At 41.2% G+C, this 20,099-nt stretch overlaps 1 protein-coding gene and 1 long non-coding RNA gene across 3 annotated transcripts in view; one reads left to right on the top strand and one right to left on the bottom strand.

The window, feature by feature from the left end:
* Positions 1-1,624: 1,624 nt before the first annotated feature.
* The window catches only part of NRK (Nik related kinase), a 91,402-nt gene continuing 72,927 nt past the window's right edge, over positions 1,625-20,099 (bottom strand). For both annotated transcript variants that reach the window (XM_085230958.1, XM_085230957.1), the window contains 6 exons: positions 19,373-19,507; positions 17,083-17,183; positions 16,425-16,574; positions 13,072-13,231; positions 6,056-6,195; positions 1,625-5,286 (listed from right to left, as the gene is read on the bottom strand). In XM_085230958.1, coding sequence (XP_085087084.1) covers positions 5,203-5,286; positions 6,056-6,195; positions 13,072-13,231; positions 16,425-16,574; positions 17,083-17,183; positions 19,373-19,507 — 770 coding nt within the window. In that variant the 3' untranslated portion in view covers positions 1,625-5,202. The remainder of the gene's footprint in view (positions 5,287-6,055; positions 6,196-13,071; positions 13,232-16,424; positions 16,575-17,082; positions 17,184-19,372; positions 19,508-20,099) is intronic.
* On the top strand, positions 6,158-19,379 carry LOC146543805 (uncharacterized). The gene is made up of 4 exons (XR_014885063.1): positions 6,158-6,917; positions 14,077-14,345; positions 18,344-18,397; positions 19,163-19,379. It is a non-coding gene; the product is annotated as an uncharacterized LOC146543805 (long non-coding RNA).

Here is a 20,099-nt window from a genome sequence, read left to right as displayed (position 1 = left end):
TTAGAACAATGTCAGCTAAGGGGGAGGGGAAAGTCTGGTAGTAATTGATGTGGAAGATGGAAACCACAGCCACACCCCTGAAACATTTGATGCTTGGGTCAGCACCTGAAAGTCTTTATGCATATCTGGGGCTGAGAACTACATAGTTTTTCACAGTTGTTCCAGGAAAAAAAACCACAACACTTATTTCAAGACATTTTTCTTCAATATTAGTGACATCTCCAAATCCACAAACAATGCATAAATGAATCACTGTACTTCCTTTATAGCAGAGTTATTGGTACAGGCAAAGGAGGAATTCCAGAATTGCTTCCCTGTTCATACTGCAATTATTTTTGATCTGGAAGTAGGAAATCAAAAAGCAGAGGGAAGCACCTGTTCAGGCAGAATAGTACTAGAACTGAACCCTGATGTTTCTTCTTGTGCTGGGGAGGGAAACTCATTTGGAGTTACTGGTGTGGAAGAATTCTGGTGCACTGTATGACTGAAGCTCAGAAATAACTTCTGGTGCTAAGAACACTGGGTAAACTAAGCTCTATGCCCAAGCAAGCAACCACGGTTAAACTTAGAATACAGAGTCCATTCCATATACTGAATGCTCGAGGCAGTGTGCTCTGCTAGCATGGAGGAGATAGAACATGGATGAACGACACTCATCTTCATCATAAATATTTTGGAGAAATCTCCCCTTCTGCCCTTACCTTTTCCAACACCAACGCTGGCATAAATGGAAAATTTCCTAATTCTCACTCTAAAGCGATAGAGCTACAATGTGCTCACAGCTCAGATATAGCAGTACACTTCATGTGCTGCAATGAAGACTATGTGAGCATACCTAAGAAAAAGTGAATGGACTAACCAGGCCCTTGGCTGATACAGAAACACAGAACCAGTTCTTGCAGTGTCAGGTGTCTGCAAGCTGTTGTGTCTCTCCAGTTCCAGTGGGCATTTGTGCAAGGAGGGAGGCAGGAGCACAGAAACTCACTGCTAAAACTCGTCTGGGTCTGTTTAGCCTTGAGAAAAGATGACTGAGAGGGGACCTGATCCAGGTTTATAAATATCTGAGGTGTGGCGGCCATAGTGGTGAGGCCAGTCTCTTTCAGTGGTACGTGGAGACAGGACGAGGGGAAACGGACATCAGCTGCAGCATAGGAAGTTTCGCACGAATGTGCGTAAGAACTTCTTCACGGTGAGGGTGACGGAGCACTGGAACAGGCTGCCCAGGGAGGTTGTGGAGTCTCCTTCTCTGGAGATATTCAAGTCTCGCCTGGACGCCTACCTGTGCAACCTGGTGTAGGGAACCTGCTTTGGCAGGGGGGTTGGTCTCGATGATCTCTAGAGGTCCCTTCCAACCCCTACAATTCTGTGATTCTGTGATTCTGTGATTCTGTTAGCAACACACACAGCACAGTGCTGGCTCTCACCCTTACATTCTGTGCAATCTGAACTCTCAGTGTCTCCTCAGTATCTTTATCCACTCTAAGGATGTGTATTATTTCATGTCTATAGGCAGATACAGGCAGAAATAGCCATACTCGTGGGATATGGAAAACAAACCGACACTTTCTATGACTTCTACAATAGCTTATGCCAATATAACAGAATCTAACAAGACCAATGATAGTTTTGATCTTCAAAGGAGTTTTTTATTAGTTTCAGTTTTACATTAGGGAACAATAAAAAACCCACATACATGATGTACAATACATAGCTTGTGTTGTTCCCTGGTTTTAAAGTCGTCAAGGTTCAGGCTGTAGAACAGAATTCACTGCTCTTAAAATTAAAGCAGGCACATACAGTACTACTATCTTGATGCAGTATTAGTGCAGACTCATTTGGGCAAAAGCAATGGTAGGAGCACCACCTGCCATTAGAATACTGCATGTACCAGTGGAATACTGATATGGAACTGTAATGTTCTGCCCTTCTGTCCCTACAGCGTTGGTTCAAAGAGACATTACTGGAAAACCATACTTAGTTCAGCAGTTCCCTCCTTGGTATCAAAAGTTAGTGGAAGTATATAGCTAAAGAAACTCCTCACAAAGTGAAATAAATCCAATACGCATTTTGCATAGTTAAATTTATGCCAGGAAAACCGTGGGTCTCTGGAATTTTTTTTTTCTTGAGCCTTTGAACTTTTGCTTAGAGCTGAAGTCACTCAGATCGCTGCCATTCAGTGTTCAGAACACCCAGCCATTCCAGATACTTTGCTTACTTTGGTTACTTTCTGTAACATTTCGTAACCTTTCATTCCTCCTACAGTAATACACTGTTCCAGACACCCACTGCCTCCCTTTGGCTACTCCTGTTTATTTTCTTCAGCTTCTCCCTCGCCTTCAGCCACTTACACTCTCATGTTACTCTTTTCAACATCTCTGGGCTCTTTCTCATCCTCACCCACTCTAATTTCTTCTCTGATAAAGAGAAAATACCACGTTCTTGTTACACTCAACTGCCATTATTATTTGGAATATTGCTTCTAAATCCTTTATAAGCATTTACCTCTAAGGTCCTGATTCTTTCCATATTTACAGGTGGTTGTAAACTCAATAATTCAGTGGTTTTACATGCAAAGTGAACACTGAAAATCCAATCCACTGACTTGAATCAGCTCAAAAGAAAAGGACTAGCAGAAGGAAGCAGAATGAGAGATTAAAATCTTAATGCAGTAGCACAGGTTCCTTCTCTTAAGCTTTATTTCTTGGTGTGGAGCTAAACATTTTCACACAGTATCCTCTTACTGTCACACTTTGCTGTTACAGTAATATTAAACAAGTTTGATGGCATTTTGCTTCTTTAGCCCCTTGGCACAGGATGGCCTGAATTTCCATTGTTCTCTGCTAAATCCTTTTAAACAAGTGCCTAGCACCAAGAAGATCTGCCCCTTTCCTGTTGGCACCACCGTGGGAGGAGGGGAGTAATTCATATGCCTGCCATGTAATGCGGAGGCTGTTGTGATAAGCACAGTTCAAAAAATACTGTCGAGCAGCCTGGGTCACTGATTGCTTACGGCAAGAGCAGTTTTGCAAGCAAGTTTTGCACACCCACTGGGTAGGAAATGAAAGGTGTTCTTTCTTTACAGTTTCTTAGACTTTTTATTGGAGGTAAAAGCAAGTAAATTGTATTTCTGATTGATTGTAATTTTTTTTCTTTTCCCTGTAACTTTCATCTTTGCTTCTGTTCTTTTGCTGTTGTTTGTTTTTGGTAAAAGTTGATCAAAACAAACGCAGTGCTCAGTAGCAAAGAGCCAGGTAAAAAATATGGCCCTGGCACAGACACCAGGTAGGAATATCAGAGACAGAGACCTGCTTCATGCAGCTTTGCCCACCACTCGGATTTTAAGTCTGTACACAAGCAGATTACTTGCCTGCATTTAAGTTTACTTTAAGTATGTAACTGCACGTACACTCTAGCATGGCTTAGGCTTCTCTAAGGTAAAACTCTGCAGAGGAAAATACTTCATAAAAACCACAATACATTTTGAGATAAGCTAGTGCTCATGGAAAGTGCTAGGTTAACAACTTTGGAAAGTGCAGTCTTCCGCATAACCAAAGAACACCGACAAGCAGTGGTGCAGGCATCCGATCTGCCTGCAGCAGCACAAGCGCCACTGCGGGCAAGGGCCGAGGACTCCCTGCTTTGATTCCGTGCTGCAGTTTTGTACAAGGATAGCAGTTCTGGAGCTGATGGCCGCAGTCTGAGCACCAGTCAGTCACAAACGACTGCTAACACTGCCTTAGCTTGACACGCTGTAAAAAAATGGCTACCAGTTTTAACAACTTTATTTCTCCCCTTAGTAAATTGTGTATCATCATCCTTGAGGTAGACAACCAGAGATACTCCAATACGCTTTCCCCGCACCTTTCAGTATCACATATTTCAAGTATAAAGCGCCTACTTCCACACACTGTAGCTATCAATTCCACTTTTGCCTACAGCGTCATCCATACTGTGTCATGTCTTGAATAAGCTCTTTTGTGTTACATTTGATGCTTTACATTCTCAAAGCATATCCGAAAATGAGCTAAATGATGACTGCATCAAACCCTACGATTTAATCACAGAACTGCAGTCTGTGTAGTTTGATGGCCAAGTTACATGCCCCTGAGAACAAAGTTTATGCAGAAACACTGGCACTGATAACACTAGTGGATGCAGCTTTATTTTGATGCAATTAGCATAGAAAGCACCTGAAATTATTTATATTTTCTATTTATAATAGATTAACTCTTTGGATATTTTCATAGCTATATTCAGAATACATTTGTTAATATCCATTTTGGGAAAGATTATATTTACATACAAATACATGAAGACTTGTTGCTAAAAGAGCAAGCAAGAAAGAAAAGATGGTGCCTAATCCTGCGGCTTATGTACACAGGTAGTGCTTTAAATCAACTCACACGAGTGTGGGTCCCTTGGTTGAGTAAAAGTTCCAAGTTCTGCTCTGTACTGCATATATGATTAAGACAAACTTCTATTTAGGCTGTTTTTACAAGTACGTTCTACAGTAACTGTGTCTATTGGCTCAGGCTTCCAGCCCTGAGAGAAACACAAAGTCTGTTCCCTGCCTTTTGTAAGATCTGCCACGTAGGGCACGTGGCTGCAGGCAGCTGCCTTTACAGCACTGCAGGAAAAAACACCCGTTCTCTGCCACAGGACACGACCCCTCTGCACCCTGAACTGCATCAGGCCTTCATGAAGATCTGCTCTTTCACTCATGGTGAGACTCAGACAAGCAAGTCCTCATGAAATAATAATGACTTGCTTAAAATACATAACAAGCTAAAAAACAATTCAAAACAGATTCCAATTTGCCATCCAACCTGTGTTTTTGTATCTATGTAGAGATGTTGCGTCTAAGAAAGAGAGATGATAACATTAGATTATCTGTAATAAAAGAAACTGTGCACTCACCAGAGTACAGGAGCTTGTTATATTGGATACATTCTTCATTAAGCTTGCTCTCTCCTAACACTATGAATACAGTCTTTGCTTGTGACACGTTTGAGAAGACGAGCTAAATGTGTTTACAAGATTTTGACAGGAAAATAGAACTCTTTCCAAACTGCAAGAATATGAATTTTGATAATAATGACAAGATTTTTGTTGATAAAAAGTGCAAATTCATACATATTACCTCCAAGCATTTTACACAGCTAGCTACAGGGAACTTCAAAGCATCCTTCATTCTGATGCGATTTACCAGTTGAATAGTACATTTTGACCAAGAGTCATAAAGTAAATTTGACTGCTGCCTCCTGATTGTACAGATGCAAAGAACACCTAGAAAGAGGGGGGAAAAAAAGGTAGGTTACTGCCAGATTACATTTACAACAATGTTTTTACCCATACAGGAAATCTGAGAGAGCACCAGAGTCTCAAGTATAAGGATATAGAAATCACAACTCAAGTTTGATTCCATGAGGACCTTTTAAAAATGAAACGGGGCTTGTGCTACAGCCAGCATACATATATGGTATATTTCTACTTGGAAAATCACAAGAACACAGATTAAAACAATCTAAGCAATTTGGGGGACTAGTTTTTCTGAACAGGTTTCAGATAGTATTTATCAAGCACTGTAATACCATATGCAAGAAATGCTACTTGATTATCCGTACATACTCTAGTGCCTGCAGTACTGGAGAGTGTTTTGTGGTTTTGTTTTGTTGGTGTGTGTTAGTCAGTTTGGAGCCTGATGGCTGCTCTGCATGGTATGCCATTTCAGCAGCACAGGAGGGGCATCCTGTCTTTGGGCATTACCAGTGCTGGCTCCCTGCCTGCCCGCTGCACTTGCTTTGTCCACGTCTGCACAGTTTAAACTGTCTGTATTTGCTATCACCTTCAAAATCAGTGAAAACTATGTGGAAAGCAGGGCTGTGTCCATGTGTGGAATATCCGCAGTGACTGCTTTGTGGGCTCACATGTCCACGTGTGCTAAGGTAAGAAATAACTGATGTAAATATACAGTTAAAATATTAAATGGTCTTAGTCTTATAGTTGAGAATTACTTGGTTTTGTTTCAATCAACACACTGCAGGCATCTCTGTACCTTGTCGTTTCTTTCACATAGAAATTTTAGCTTCTGCGCTTTCTTGTGCATAAATACTCCTTCCAGATTCCCTGTTTCCACAGAGCGCAGTTCAATCGCCTTCTCTCCCCAGCCCATGACCTGATTAGATTGAAGGTAAGCTATAAGAAGAAAAGAAACGGATTTGGTAAGTTAAAAAATGCCAACAATATACTTGCTTGTTACTATTTGTAATTTCTAATTCCTACATACTGTTTCTAATCCCATCTGAGAATTTTTTACAGAACAGAACCCCAAACACAGCTACAGTCACTCATGAGAGCTCAATCTACAGCTGGAACACAGCACTAGCTTCAAAAAAGGGATTCGTGCACAAAGACTTTGCTGATATGTTTTGAAGGGCCAAATCCTAGCTTACAATGCAGAGCTTGAAAGGAGACTAGCAGCGGTGCTGTAAAGCCGGAGCTGCTGAGGGTGCAGCAAGGCAAGCCTCTCCCTGGAGATGCTGGCACATTTGTGTTTGAAAAGCAATTTCGGACAGAATTTTGAAGTTTTCTAATGGTAAGCCTTTTTTTTTTTAATATTTTTTCCTTTTCTGTAATTCTATTTCTTAGTATTTCTGATGTCTCCACTCTAGCTGTGCTATTGCCCTTTGTTTTAACTCCTCTATAGAAAGAGTGAGCACAGTGCTCCAGGTAACCAAAGGAAGATTCCATCCCCTCCTCTTCAGTTCAGTCAAGAGGCCGGAACCTTCCTTTCTTTTTCCTACAAACTTTTTTTTTTTTTGTACTGCAGATTTGAGAAATGAGTGCTACGGGCTGTGAAAATTAGCTATTTAACAGCTATTCAATTATCTTTCTGTACCCATCCATGAGGAAGTTAGGTATGTATTCGGTATGTACATGTGAACTACTGAGTTTGAGGTAGTCTGAAACCTAAATACTTTAGAATCTGAGACTACAGAATCACAAAATCACAGAATGACCAGGGTTGGAAGGGACCTCAAGGATCACAAAGCTCCAACCCCCTACCACAGGCAGGGCCACCAACCTCCACATTTCATACCAGCCCAGGCTGCCCAGGGCCCCATCCAACCTGGCCTTGAACACCTCTAGGGATGGATGGGGGCATCCACAGGCTCTCTGGGCAGCTGTTCCACACCTCACCACTCTCACAGTACAGAACTTCCCCCTGACATCCAACCTAAATCTTCCCACCCTCAACTTCAAACCATTTCCCCTTGTCCTGCTGTTATCTCCCCTTTCAAAGAGTTGATTCCCCTCCTGTTTGTAGGCTCCCTTTAGGTACTGAAGGCTGCAATGAGGTCACCCTGCAACCTTCTTTTCTCCAGGCTGAACAAGCCCAGCTCCCTCAGCCTGTCTTTGTAGGGGAGGTGCTCCAGTCCCCTCATCATCTTTGTGGCTCTACTCTCCAACAGCTCCCTACAGGCATAAGGTGCCTTTATTTGGTGCCTTTTAGCTATTGTCTTCCCATCATTTGCTTTTGAAGATACTGCACATAACACAAGAAGATACTCTAGCATTGTGGAAGCATACTGTGTTATTCCCTTTGAATCTGGCAGTTAGATGAGAAATCAGGAGGGCACTGAAGGAGTTAACAACACAGATTTCAAATTAGGCACCGTTTCAATGGAAGACCTCTGACTATTGTTATGTATTGGCTTCCACGGTACAAAACACATTATTTATGCTCTAGATAGCCAACGCTCAGAAATTATTTTTGCTCAGCTATGAATTGTTTTCTTATTAGTCTGAGATTTGTGGCACTCTGAAATGGTCTAGATGGAATGTGTGCAACTGACTGGTTTTTTAGCTTCAGTGGGTAGTGCCTGCCTGTCCTACATTTTTAATGCAAGCAATGTCTGTTTCTTAAAGCCTTGCAATAAGGTAGGCTTAGACCATAAAAGTAAAGATGATACAATATAATACATCTGCTGTTTTTTGCAACCACTGACACTGTGTTAACATTTTCAAACTTAGCTTTTAAATACAGCAGACACACACAGAGTTTGGCTATGATTCTGGAGGGTGGGACATTAAGGGAGGTGTAAATAACTGTATATATCTAATTGTCTATGTACAATATACAGCGTGAAGATATTCCGTGGCTACACAGTTTAGTATGTACATCCAACGTCAAAGGCCTAATCCACTCGTAAACCTCCTTCTTATCTTTTCTACTTTGTGAGATCTGCACTCAAGTTGTCAGTACCCTGTGTCTGTATCAGCTGTATCAACGCCCTTGGCAGATGTCAATTTGATATCATCCTTACAGCTCTCAGTAACGGCTTAGTCAGGCTATGCTACAACCTCGAGGTCATCCGATAGAAGGCCTTGGATGACTGGGTCACTCATTCCTATGGCAGAATCAAGAAGATTTTTTCTCATTTGAAGACATATAGGCCAACAGAAAGACCTCACTATACCATTTGTGGGGTTGTCCACACATAAGGGTTAGTGTATACATGGAAATTAACTTGGAGGGTAGCAGATTGTGAATTCAAAGTTCAGTGCTGAGTCTTGATATTCTTCCCACGTGAGAGCACTTACCCTAAAACACAAGTGTGTCACGTGGAATCAATTGCCAGCAGATTAGATACTCAGACTAAAGTCTACTTATTCCAGAACAAAAGCTCCTATCCTATAAGCAAGTTTGGAATAGTTATTTTGAGTCCACTTCCACCTCAACAAGCTCTGTATCAAAATATTCCCTGCTTCCAGCTGTTAAAACTGAAGTATGTTTATATTACAGTGCAAGACTGTACTGGTTTCCAGCAATCCTGGGCAGAGTGAACTGCTCGTGTCCTTTGGGTAGCTCGGCAGAAAAGGCGTGCACCAGTTCAGACCAGTGTGCCAACACTGCTTAAACTTCCGGAGCAATGTCACAGTCTCCCCTGCCTCACTCATGTTACCATGTATGCCAAAGACCAGCAGTTGTGCCCGAGCTGTGGTTCTTGTTACAACATCTATACCAGCATTACTCCCTGGAGATCAAAGAATGTACACCATAAACTCAGTTTAGGGAAGTGGGATCAAAATCAGTCTCTTAACATCATGAAAGCATTAAGATTGCTCTAAAACTGGGGCGAGACCACCTACTTGGTGCTTCCTGTTTACACTGTGTGTTAAGCATTAGGCTGAGGAGAGCCCCCGCTCATGGAAGTGACTGCTTCAAGGGGAAATGGTTGAGGGAGGCAGAAAAGGTGAGAGAAATAACTGAGCCATATTGAAGCCATTAGCTGCTATGAAGTGCCGCTGACGTGAGCTAACGATCTCATGCTCTCACATCAGTAGCACGGGCAGTCTGAGAAGTGCCCTTGGTATCACAGAGCCAGCCCAAGCACTGCTAGAACCTTACTTCCCTTCTTTAGCTTTTCATTTTTGTTTTTTTCCCTTCAAAAATCCCTCTTCTGATCTAATGCACTAAATGTGACTCACTGCCCTAAGCAGTTATTACCAATTTATCTGTGTACAAGAGCAAAATCAGGCCAGCTTTTAGCAAAATAACAGAAAGTCAGGATTTCCTGGTTAGTGTTACAGAAATAGGGCAGGAAAGAACCTGATGCACCTTCTCTTCCATTCGTCTCTGCACCACACTGGTATCACTTCTGATAGTTGTTTGTCTCACCTGACCTTAAAAACCTCTGGTGATGGAGACTCCTAAAATTCCCCAGGTAACTGATTCCAAATAAGCCAAGAAGTTTGAAATGAACAAACTGAATATGAATTAAATGACTCTGACCCATTTTGGTATGACTACATCATTATATCACTTTCCATTTTATGGAGTACAATGATATACTGGATTCGTTTTTGGAGAGAGTCAGCATATGCATATGTGAAATTCAGTGCAAAAAAAACCTTTCTGAACTTTGCTTTTCTACATATGTTAGAGAAAATTGCTTCAGGCAAGTATGCAGCTGGGCATGAACTTTTAAAAGCAGTATGGCCAGTGACTTTGCTGACAGTGAAAGATAGCAGCTATTACAGACCATACAGATCTTAAAACCGAGTCCTTCTTTACTTCTAATGAGTCATTCTTTGACCTTCAGTCAAACCCCATGTGCTCTATGAAATCGGGACTTCTGTTAAGTGCTTCCTCTTAGGGAAAAGCCACAAATGTGGGCAGGGTGAAGGGCTGCTTGTTTGTGTGCTGTTTGCTGGAAAAGCTGGGCAGGAGATCTGAGCAACAAAAATCACTCAGCCAGAAGCAGGTATTTTCTGAGCATGAGTTGGACAGCAAGTATTTCAACATCTGCTAAGGATAATTGATAGAGCACTGATACAGTAATACAACCACCATTTGGTAGCACAGTTTCTCCACATAAAGTCCTTCTTGCTTTTAATAGTACCCAGCAAAGGAAATCAGAACTTGTATTGGTTCCCCACTCTTTTGGAGTGGGTTTTGTGCCAGCCCTCCAAGACGTGCTGTAAATAATTCATTATTCACACAAAAGGGCAGAAGGTGCTCCCAAATCTTATTAACTTGATGTTTCTTAAACCCTTTTTAAATCTTGTTTTATAGAAAGAAAACACAACAGCTCTATTTGTATTTAGCCCTACATATATGAAATGTCTTTCAGATTAAAGGTGGATAGAGTACTTATACAATTTTAATTTCCCAATGGATTTGAGTTTCCTATCTCCAATTTCTTATTAACAGATAGGTCATAGAGGTCCCAATTGGAAGATTGTGAGACAACTATATTTAGTTTCCCTGCCCTAAACCTCTCAGTTATAATATGGGTTTTTTATTTAGCTATTTAGTAGTCAAGATACACTTAGCCAAGTACAGACATTTTAGTTCAAAATAATTAAACTAAGAACTGGACAAGGAGCCATCCGTTTACTCAGCTCTCCTAACCTTACCATCATAAACCCTGCATTGAACTCACCCTCTCCTATCTCAGTAGGATGTTTTATTGCACCCATCCTATCTACCTGTCCCCATACGGGATGCCTTCCCCTCTGCTGGTGGCTGTCTCCTCCAACAGTTCACGTGCAAGACTGCTAATACGGTAAAATTCATCAGACAGGGTGCTCCCTCCAGAAATGTTTGCTCCAACCACTCTCTGTAGGACTGCCCCAGAATACTGTACCGTAAGTGTCTGGGTGATTTTGTACTGATGGCTTTCTGTGCAGATGATTATCGTAGTGATAGAAGACAAATGGCTGCATGAAAGTGTGTAGAGTGCCCAAATAGCACTCTTTCTCTTACGATGCAACCAAATCTTGAGAGACTGAGAACATCATACTAGGCAGATGCGGACAGAACTCAGAGTAATGAGCTGGCATAGAGGATCACATGCTCAGCTGGCCCAAAGTGGTGACGCTTCACTTCAAGGCATGGAGGTTTCTACTGAAGTGGAGGCAGCGTGACTCCCAGGCACAAAAATGCTCGACAAACCTGTCTCACATCTCTGTGAGTTTGATGATTCAGTACTTCCAGCAGCACAAGGGACTTAAGCTCCCTATGGTCCGCTGCTGAGGCATTCCTGCAGATCGTCCAGCTGAAGGGAGAAAGCTCTGAGGGCAGCCGGGGCCCAGTGTCACAAAGTGCAGATTTCTAACTAGGAGTCATGAATATATGCACCTATTGTTGCAACATCTCTCTTTATAGAGCAGGATGTAAAAAAGCCCTTTGTTCCTTATGTATCATCTTTGAAAAGCTTTGGCTAATTATCTAGTAACAGTGACCAGCTTGATACTTCTATTAAGGCTTAATGAAGTATTTCCCAAAATGAAATTCATCTGTCATTCTTCAATGCAGCTTTCAGTTATGTTCAGTACTTCTCTTTAGAACTCTTCCTCCCCTCCCTGAGTAATTGTTCTTTGATTATTTCTTATGGGATGTCTAATATTAATTCGGAGTGGGTGTAAAATACAATTTATACATACGACTATTAGATATTAATATGAAAAACAGCGAATTCACTTGATAGATTTCAGTTATGCCCCGCAGCTCCAGATATGGGCTGAAAAGCAGAAAAAGGCAAATCTGGAGGAAGGAAATACTGTACAGTTAGCTTATGACTTCATACCTCATTACTGGAAGTGAAGCAGTTTTGGTGCTGAGTTTTATTCTAACAGTGCAAAAACAACGAGTTCTCTTGTAGCAGCCTGCGTTCCAGTGGTTGCTTTCATGCTCCCACTGCTGTTGAAAGCTCTCCACAAATGACAGACCTTGTATTTACTCAAGGGTGTTACTCTACTGATTGTAACGGGCTTTTCCTAAAACTACCCAGCTAGAGAATTGGAAGGAGAAAAGTGAACATTCTTGATGTTTCACTATAGCATCCAGTTCCTGGCAAGCTAATAATTTGCTTTTGAACAGTCTAAATGTCTTGGGCTTTATTGTTTGTTTGTATGTTTGTTTTAAAATACAGGAGAACTGGAGCGAGCCAGAAAATAAATTAAAAGCAACAAATAATAAAAACAAAAATCTGCTCGTGTTGTTCTTGTTTTTCCTCACACTGATAAGGGGAAGCCCTCTGGGGAAAGTGAAGCAAACAGCTGTCCTGGCTGCAAGTACAGTGAGAACCTCCTCCTCCAGAGTCACTGGAAATTGAGAGATTGAGAATCTCTTAGAAATACCCTGTGATAAAATCAAAGGGCCATTTGACAGCTGTTACAAACCTTTTCAATAACCCACCTTCCTACAGTTGTGAATTTTTACATGAAGTGCTACGGGCTGGGACACGAGCCCCTTTCTGTGTCTGATTCACATAACTTGTGGTAGGCTGCACCCTCAGCAAAGCTTGGCTGCATAGCACAGGTATGATGCAATAAACAGTATGACAAGAGTACAAACTCTGTGATCCAAACGAGAAGACCCTACTGCAGTCACTGGCTGTCTCAGCAAACATACCTAAATCTCTTTACTCTTCAGATACCTGGTTTACTCAGAAGTTGCTTTATGTGCATATAACCACTTCGCTATAGACAGAACCTCATAAAGAAGTCAGGTTTCATGCAGCAGAATCTTACACTTAATAAAGTGCTGTTTTTCATACGTACCTACAGATGCTGGCATTTCTCCCCACTGCAAAACTGTTTCCTTTGTGAAATGCCCATATATATCAATGTAGATGCCTTCATCTTCGTAGGCGAGCAGAAGTTCCATTCCACTGGTATTCGGGAGGATGATAATGGCATGTGGGCGAATAGTTCCCTGGATCTAGGATCATATGTTACTGTGATTGATATCAGAAAACAGACTGCAGTTTTAGGGATTACATCAATCTAACGTGCTTGGCAGAGCGATAAAAAGAACTAGTTCGTGGAAAGTGAAAGAGACCTGTTTTCAGAAAAGCTGTACAATTTGCTGGTTAGCCTCTGAAATGGGTTTTCTCCTCTCCTCCCTCCTTCAGATACTACAGATTGCAAACAGATCAGTGTTGAATATTTACTTTATATTTACCAGTATTAATTGGCTTCAAGAAGTCATAGAGCCTCTGAGACACAATAATACTTTTTCATTCACAAAATACCTGCATCATATAAATAGAAGAAAGGTAAAATAAATTTGAATTCAGTTATTTCAGAAGATGGAGGGAGGACAAAAGCTTCCACATTGCAGGAAATCAGTGCTTTCACTTTCCATGCTACTCCCCTATCTCCAAAAAACCTGTAAATATAACAATATTTACATCAAGCTGAAAAGCTACCTGGACCTTTCAAACACAAGCTGCTCTACATCCTTCACTTCCAACATTCTTCACTACCAATAGTTCCTTCTTTAAATGCTGTTCAGCATACGTATTCTGCATGCCACAAGAAACAGTGCGTGTCACTCACACCAAGTATTTTAACAGCTGTTGGATGCACCAGGGTCCCAGGTGAGAAAACAAATGGCTAAGCATACAGCTATGAAGGTGGGGGTTTATGAAAGCATTTTTGAAAGAAAACAAGGAGAGCCTTAAAACCAATAAGAAAGCAACTCTGTTCTTTAAAGCACTACTCAAAACAGGATGTTAATTACATAGAAAATTAAACCACTGCAATGATTGTTTTTTTTAATAGGAAGCAAACAACTGGAGTTCCAACATCATTTTCACAAGCCAGCAACACAAAGATCTGTTTTTCTGCAAGCACATACATTTACACATGCCGTAAGGGCACAAAGAACAGTAAAGAAGCACTGAAGCTGTACTTGCCAAACTGAACACACTCAGGCCAACCACTTGACTCCGTGCCTCCGCAACAACTATCCGTAACACTAGAATGGGTATCCAGAGTCGCAGAGCAATTTTAATGCGTTGCCTTGGTACTCGCATGAGCGATCGGAGCAGGTAAGAGATGGAGAAAGAGGTGGGGAACCAGGAAAAGAGGCTACCAGAAAGCAAGAGTATCTGCAGTCAGCCTGCTGAAGTCTGGTCTGCTGCCACCACAAAGCTCCGTGAGAAAATTATCCACTCTACAAGATGCTCTTTGAAATAATAAAACACTGAAAAAGTTAGAGCTACGGTAGTAGCAGATTTATTTCAGGTCTAAAATTCTAAAGGGAAAATATATTTTTAGTACATGCTAATTTCTGGATGAAGAGCACACAGGAAGGGAGCCGTTCTTAAAGCTGCCCCACATATTCAGGACGTTCACCTGGGAAATCTCTCTCCTCACGTACATAATTACACCTGCAGCCTGTTGAAAAGCTGAAGCCTCTAAGAAGCTTCGTTTTTTTCTTTGCCTTTCATATCTTGGGCAATTACACTGATGATCTTTCTGACAAGTCATTATTCACCTCACTTAGCAACCAACTTGCAGGGTGGCATGCAGGCCTCATGCTTGGATTTATAAACTGATGTGAATTTTCCGTGGTTGCACAGCTAAGAAAGCTTCTAATTGTTGAACTAAATAAACCAGCTAACAAGACAAATAAGCCCCTTAAAAACCAAAAAGCACAAGCTTGTAGCAGGTGATTCAGCAAACTGTTCTGAACAGCCAGAAGAGTTACTTTTTAAACTAAGAGAACTTGATAAACAATAATCTTCAAAGATAGATAGCGGCCATCAGGAACACAGGTGTGACTGGACTGGAACCATCACCTGGCAGGGCGATGGAGTGAGCAAGTGGCTTGCCCGGAAGGTGTGGGTTTTGGTTTGCTTTGAAAACCCTGGGCTGGGGGTTGTGTGTGGAATAAAAGGGTCCAAAGCACTGGCTGCAACACACAGATCTGGAGTGACATCTCCTCAAACCTCTTGAGTTGCTGGAGGTCTTACTGCCCCAGGATACAAGTAGGCAGTGGCACCCATTAGCTATCACTCTGCCCATACAGAGCACTGTTGACTTCAGGGAGGTTTTCAAGCAAGCACAGGAGTTCCCTGGCTGGGAGTCTCCCATTAGGCTGGAGCCATGGAAACCTGCTAGCTTTCTGGATTTAATCCCCATGTTTCTGTGGCTTTTGAGACCCAAACCATTGAAATGAACTATCTAGAACGGCTAAAAAATAACAAAAAAACAACAAACCAACAAACAAAACCCAAACCAGCACTAACTTTATACCCCACAGCCCCACTTTCAATTCTACAGAGGAATTACTTGAAGTTGGGTTTTAGCAGTCAACATCATCTAAGCAAACAGGTACACCATGCAGTAGGTGCACATAAACTTTCATGCCTACTTCTGCTTGAAAATTTGAATGAGAAAATCCTGGATTCTTTGGATGAAAGGAACAATTTCATGAACAACTAACCAGCAAGAAAATCAGCAAATTTATTTTGTCTGGAAGCTGAATTTCTGCAAAGTCATGACTGAAAAGCAAACCACATCTTGCATGCTGAGCTCAAATTGGTAATCATGTAAAATGAATGCATGTTTGCTCATGGTGAGGAAATGCATGGGTGCACCTGTATACCCATGTAATTTACTTGCACCTGGCTCCTCTACCTACAGGTACTCTTTTGTGCACAGGTAACATGCTGGTAGTGGGTCAAGATTTAAATACATTGCAATAGTCTTTTTAAACAGGCCAAATTTCAGCTTGTTTCAGTGATAATGTAATCAGTTGTTATGAAGACAGAAAAGAACACTGGCAGACTGTGTAAGTCACCTAATTCGTGGAGATATTATTTTGTCTTCGCATGCTTTAAAGAAGTCTGAAATTTCCAGGATCAACTGATTAAAAATAGTAGTGTCCACACAACAGGCTTTCTGAAATTAAACCATTAAAATAGATATTCAAAATCTAAGAAAAGCCCTTTAACAGAACTTCACTATTATGAAAGCACATGAAAAGTTGATTTCTATGCCTGGTATACAGGAATTATTCTCTTACCCTGTGTTTTGAAATACAGCACACCACTTAACCAGATTATCAACAATATAGAGCCCAAAGCGCAGAGGCATTTATGTAATTTCTTGGGGTATCTTACATGTGTTGGAAGGTAGAGGTCATACACAGATCCAGAGTCCACATCAATAGCGTGAAAGCCTACTAGAGAGCCATAGATCACTTTTAATCTTTGTCCATTTTCAACAGTCAGGTCAACTGACAGCGGTTTGTGATGAAGTGAGGTAAAGGACTGGAAGAAGAAAAAACACAAGAAAGCTTTTTGTTACAGATTAACATACATAATCTTAAGAATTTTCAGAACTGAAAAGTCTCCTATTTTTCCTACATTAACATGTTATATTTAAGGAGTTAAGTAAGGATCATCCATTGAGTAGCAAAGAGAGTTGGATAGTTCACTTGTGTTTTGAAAGAATCCTATTCTAGGATTCTAGAAATGGACTAGGCAAAAATCAGGCTAAGTGCTGTTTTTGTTAAATTTCCTCCTCCTCTGAGGGAAATAAGCATCAGCTTTGTGAATTCAAATGAACATCTTGGCACAGCACTGAAATGAGATGTTCACGTCTAACAGAATCATGACTGTGACAGTTCTATGCCTGCCATCTCCAATGTATGTCAAATGAGCTGTATTTTCTTTAAAAGAACATCCATTTTATCTTTAAATGTTATACAAAGCAACAAAAAGCAAAGAGGAGATGAGAGACGGTGGTACATCTGAACCAAAGTGAAGTTTCACTTACCTTAAAAGCCATGAATTTGTGATAAGGCTTCGGAGCCCAAGCATAAACCTCCACTGAGCTTTTCAAAGCAATTACAAGGAATTTGATTCTCTCATATTTTACTGTAATACAAGAAGAACAATTCCTTAGGTATCAGACAGACTCTCAAATCAAAGACCATCTCATTAAATGAAAAAATTTCAACGGACTATTGGTAAAGGTAGACATTATTCACCAAGGGAAACCAATGGATTCTGGACACTGGTATTTAATATCAGCAGTGAAATTCCCTGACTGCACACTTGTACTTCATTTACTCTTAGTAAAGCCAGATGACTCTCAGAACCATAGAATGCCCTGGGTTGAAAAGGACCACAATGCTCATCCAGTTCCAACCCCCTGCTGTGTGCAGGTTGCCAACCAGCAGCCCAGGCTGCCCAGAGCCACATCCAGCCTGGCCTTGAATGCCTGCAGGGATGGGGCATCCACAGCCTCCTTGGGCAACCTTTTCCAGTGCATCACCATCCTCTGTGTGAAAAACTTCCTCCTAATATCTAACCTAAACCTCCCCTGTGTCAGTTTAAAACCATTCCTCTTGTCCTATCACCATCCACCCTCACAAACAGTGAAATTGTAATTTGTAAATTGTATTTACATATTGCTTCCCATATACGTATTTATCTCACTAGCCAGAAAGAAAAGGTATTGACCCTACAGCAAAGTCAAATTTATCTTCCAAATGTGAGCCCACACTGATGTTGCTGGTTGTGACTAAACTACTTGTGGAGGAACAATGACTGCGGGTGAATGATTCTGTTACACTCTGCAGGCTACACTTTCATTTCACTGTTCTTGTATGGGGCTAAATCCATGTGCTAGTGTGGGTGAACGACTCTCACGCTTCTGAGATGAGTGAGCCTTTACGAGAAATGAGTAATTCTTCCTAGTTGGTTAAGCTCATGTTGGGCCCATCAAGAATAAACAAAGAATCATGCATTGAAAATTAAGGTATCCTTCACTCTGCTAGAGGCAAGTGTTCGGTCTGCTAGGGTATTGTAATGCATTCTTCATGTTGCATTCAGTGTCTGGGTGGCAGTGATTTATAGGAGATGGAGGTGTTACACTCGTGAGCTAAGGTGCGTTGCTGCTTGCAGCAGGAGCAATTCACACCGACCCAACCGTAGAGCAGAAGTGTTAAGCATAAGGATGAGAAAGGGAAAACCAAAAACAAATGAACAAAACACACCAACACACAAAACAACCCAACCTTTCCTTTCTCTAGCAGGACAAATGGCTGAAAAAGCAAATGTGAACGTTCAAGAAGGTCCACCAACAGGTAAACGACAGCGCCTGTGTCAAAGCAGTGACACTGGCTTGTCACATGTGAACAGAAGCTCTCAAATGTTTGCCTAATTTTAGAATAACTATTTTTTTCTTTAAAACACACCAAACCCAAAAATGAGCAACTGAAGTGGAACATGTGGTGTTCAGCTCTAACCACAAAGGAAACAACACATCTGTTGCATATTCTTTCTTGGATTTAACCCTTACCATTTTAATGTGATGTAAAAGCAAAGAAATGTCAAGCAAAGCATTTATGAGAATCAACCACCTCACTGTCCCCTGCACTTCTTTGTATCATTTATCTTTGATTTTGAATAAAAACACCACTTTCATATACTACATATCAAAGCAAAAACTTGTGCTATACATTACACCCTCTCACACAGTTAAATGATAGAAACAATCATAAAACGGATGGTTCATCTCCAAGAATGAACTGTTCGAAAGACAAATAAAAGCAAGACAGTATTTCAACTGCTGTAGCACCATTTCCAGTGGTTAAGTTTAAGCAATGGTATATTTAGTCATTTAAGAACTAGACACGAGGTCTGGGACATCCAATCTCATCTGTCTATGGACACTGTACAAATACAATTTACTAGCAGTTTATTGCTTCAGTTTTCTAGCAGCTACTCAGGGCCAAGAGAGAAGCAGATGCACAGAAGCAGAAAACATCAGTCTAATTAAAGTCTTAAATAACTACAGTATTTCTAAACCATGGGCTGAGCTGAACAGTGCTGGTATTCCCTTCTTCCAGCTTTCACAGGACACAGCCACAACACCATATGCAAGGAGAGATGTGATATGGACTGACAGGGAGCAAAGCATCTGCCATGTAAAACAAGAAGGTTTAAAAGAAGTCAGCCCAATGCAATTTTGAAACACAGCTGAAGAAAAACACCAGTGGCATGGGATGCAAAGGGATGATTAAGCAGCTTTCCAAGGAGAGAACGAAAATTGACCTTACCAACTTTGTAGTGTACACAGCCTTCCAGGTCACCCACAGACACCCAGCCTTGTCGCTTCTCCACCTCCGGATCATTGCGCAAAATCTTATTTCTCAGCCATGACAGGTAATAGACTCTCAACTTATTCTTCTTCCCTGGGGTTTGAAAATAAACACATAAAATGAATTAAGACATAACAATTCACTGAGGCACTGAACCTCCTCCACATTAAAAAAAGAACAAACAAAGCACCTGGAGTTTTGTGACCCTGAGTACAGCAGATTTTCGTGCCTTGCCATGGTGAGAGAAGAGCCCAGCAGAACAAAAGAAAAGCCTGGTGTCAGCAGGATCCTGGGTTTTTGGCCCTCGGGAGCAAACTGGTACACAAGTAATGTGACAGCATTTGGCACATGTGCACCTGTGACTCACGCTTCATGTAAGATTTTAATATCTGACTAAAATCCTTCCCCCAGGCCAAAGAAGAGGTCTCTGTAGATGCATGTATTATCAGAGATAATCACATTGCCTGGCACTGGCTCTCTGATGTGAAGGAAGGAATACAGATATGACATACTGTGGGTATTTTGAATCAGTAACAATATTCTAATTAACTGACAATCTTCTTTACAGGTAACTATTTTCTTTTGGATGCCTTTCAGGGTGAGAATTACTTTGTCATCTTTTATCTCAGTCCTTCTATTGCTTTGGTTTGTAAGTAAGATCAACAGCAGTGTGGGATCACAGGTT

Source organism: Meleagris gallopavo, chromosome 9, assembly GCF_905368555.1.
Source record: "Meleagris gallopavo chromosome 9, MGAL_WU_HG_1.1, whole genome shotgun sequence".
Taxonomy (NCBI): Eukaryota; Metazoa; Chordata; class Aves; order Galliformes; family Phasianidae; genus Meleagris; species Meleagris gallopavo.
This window is presented reverse-complemented; position numbering and strand designations above follow the sequence as displayed.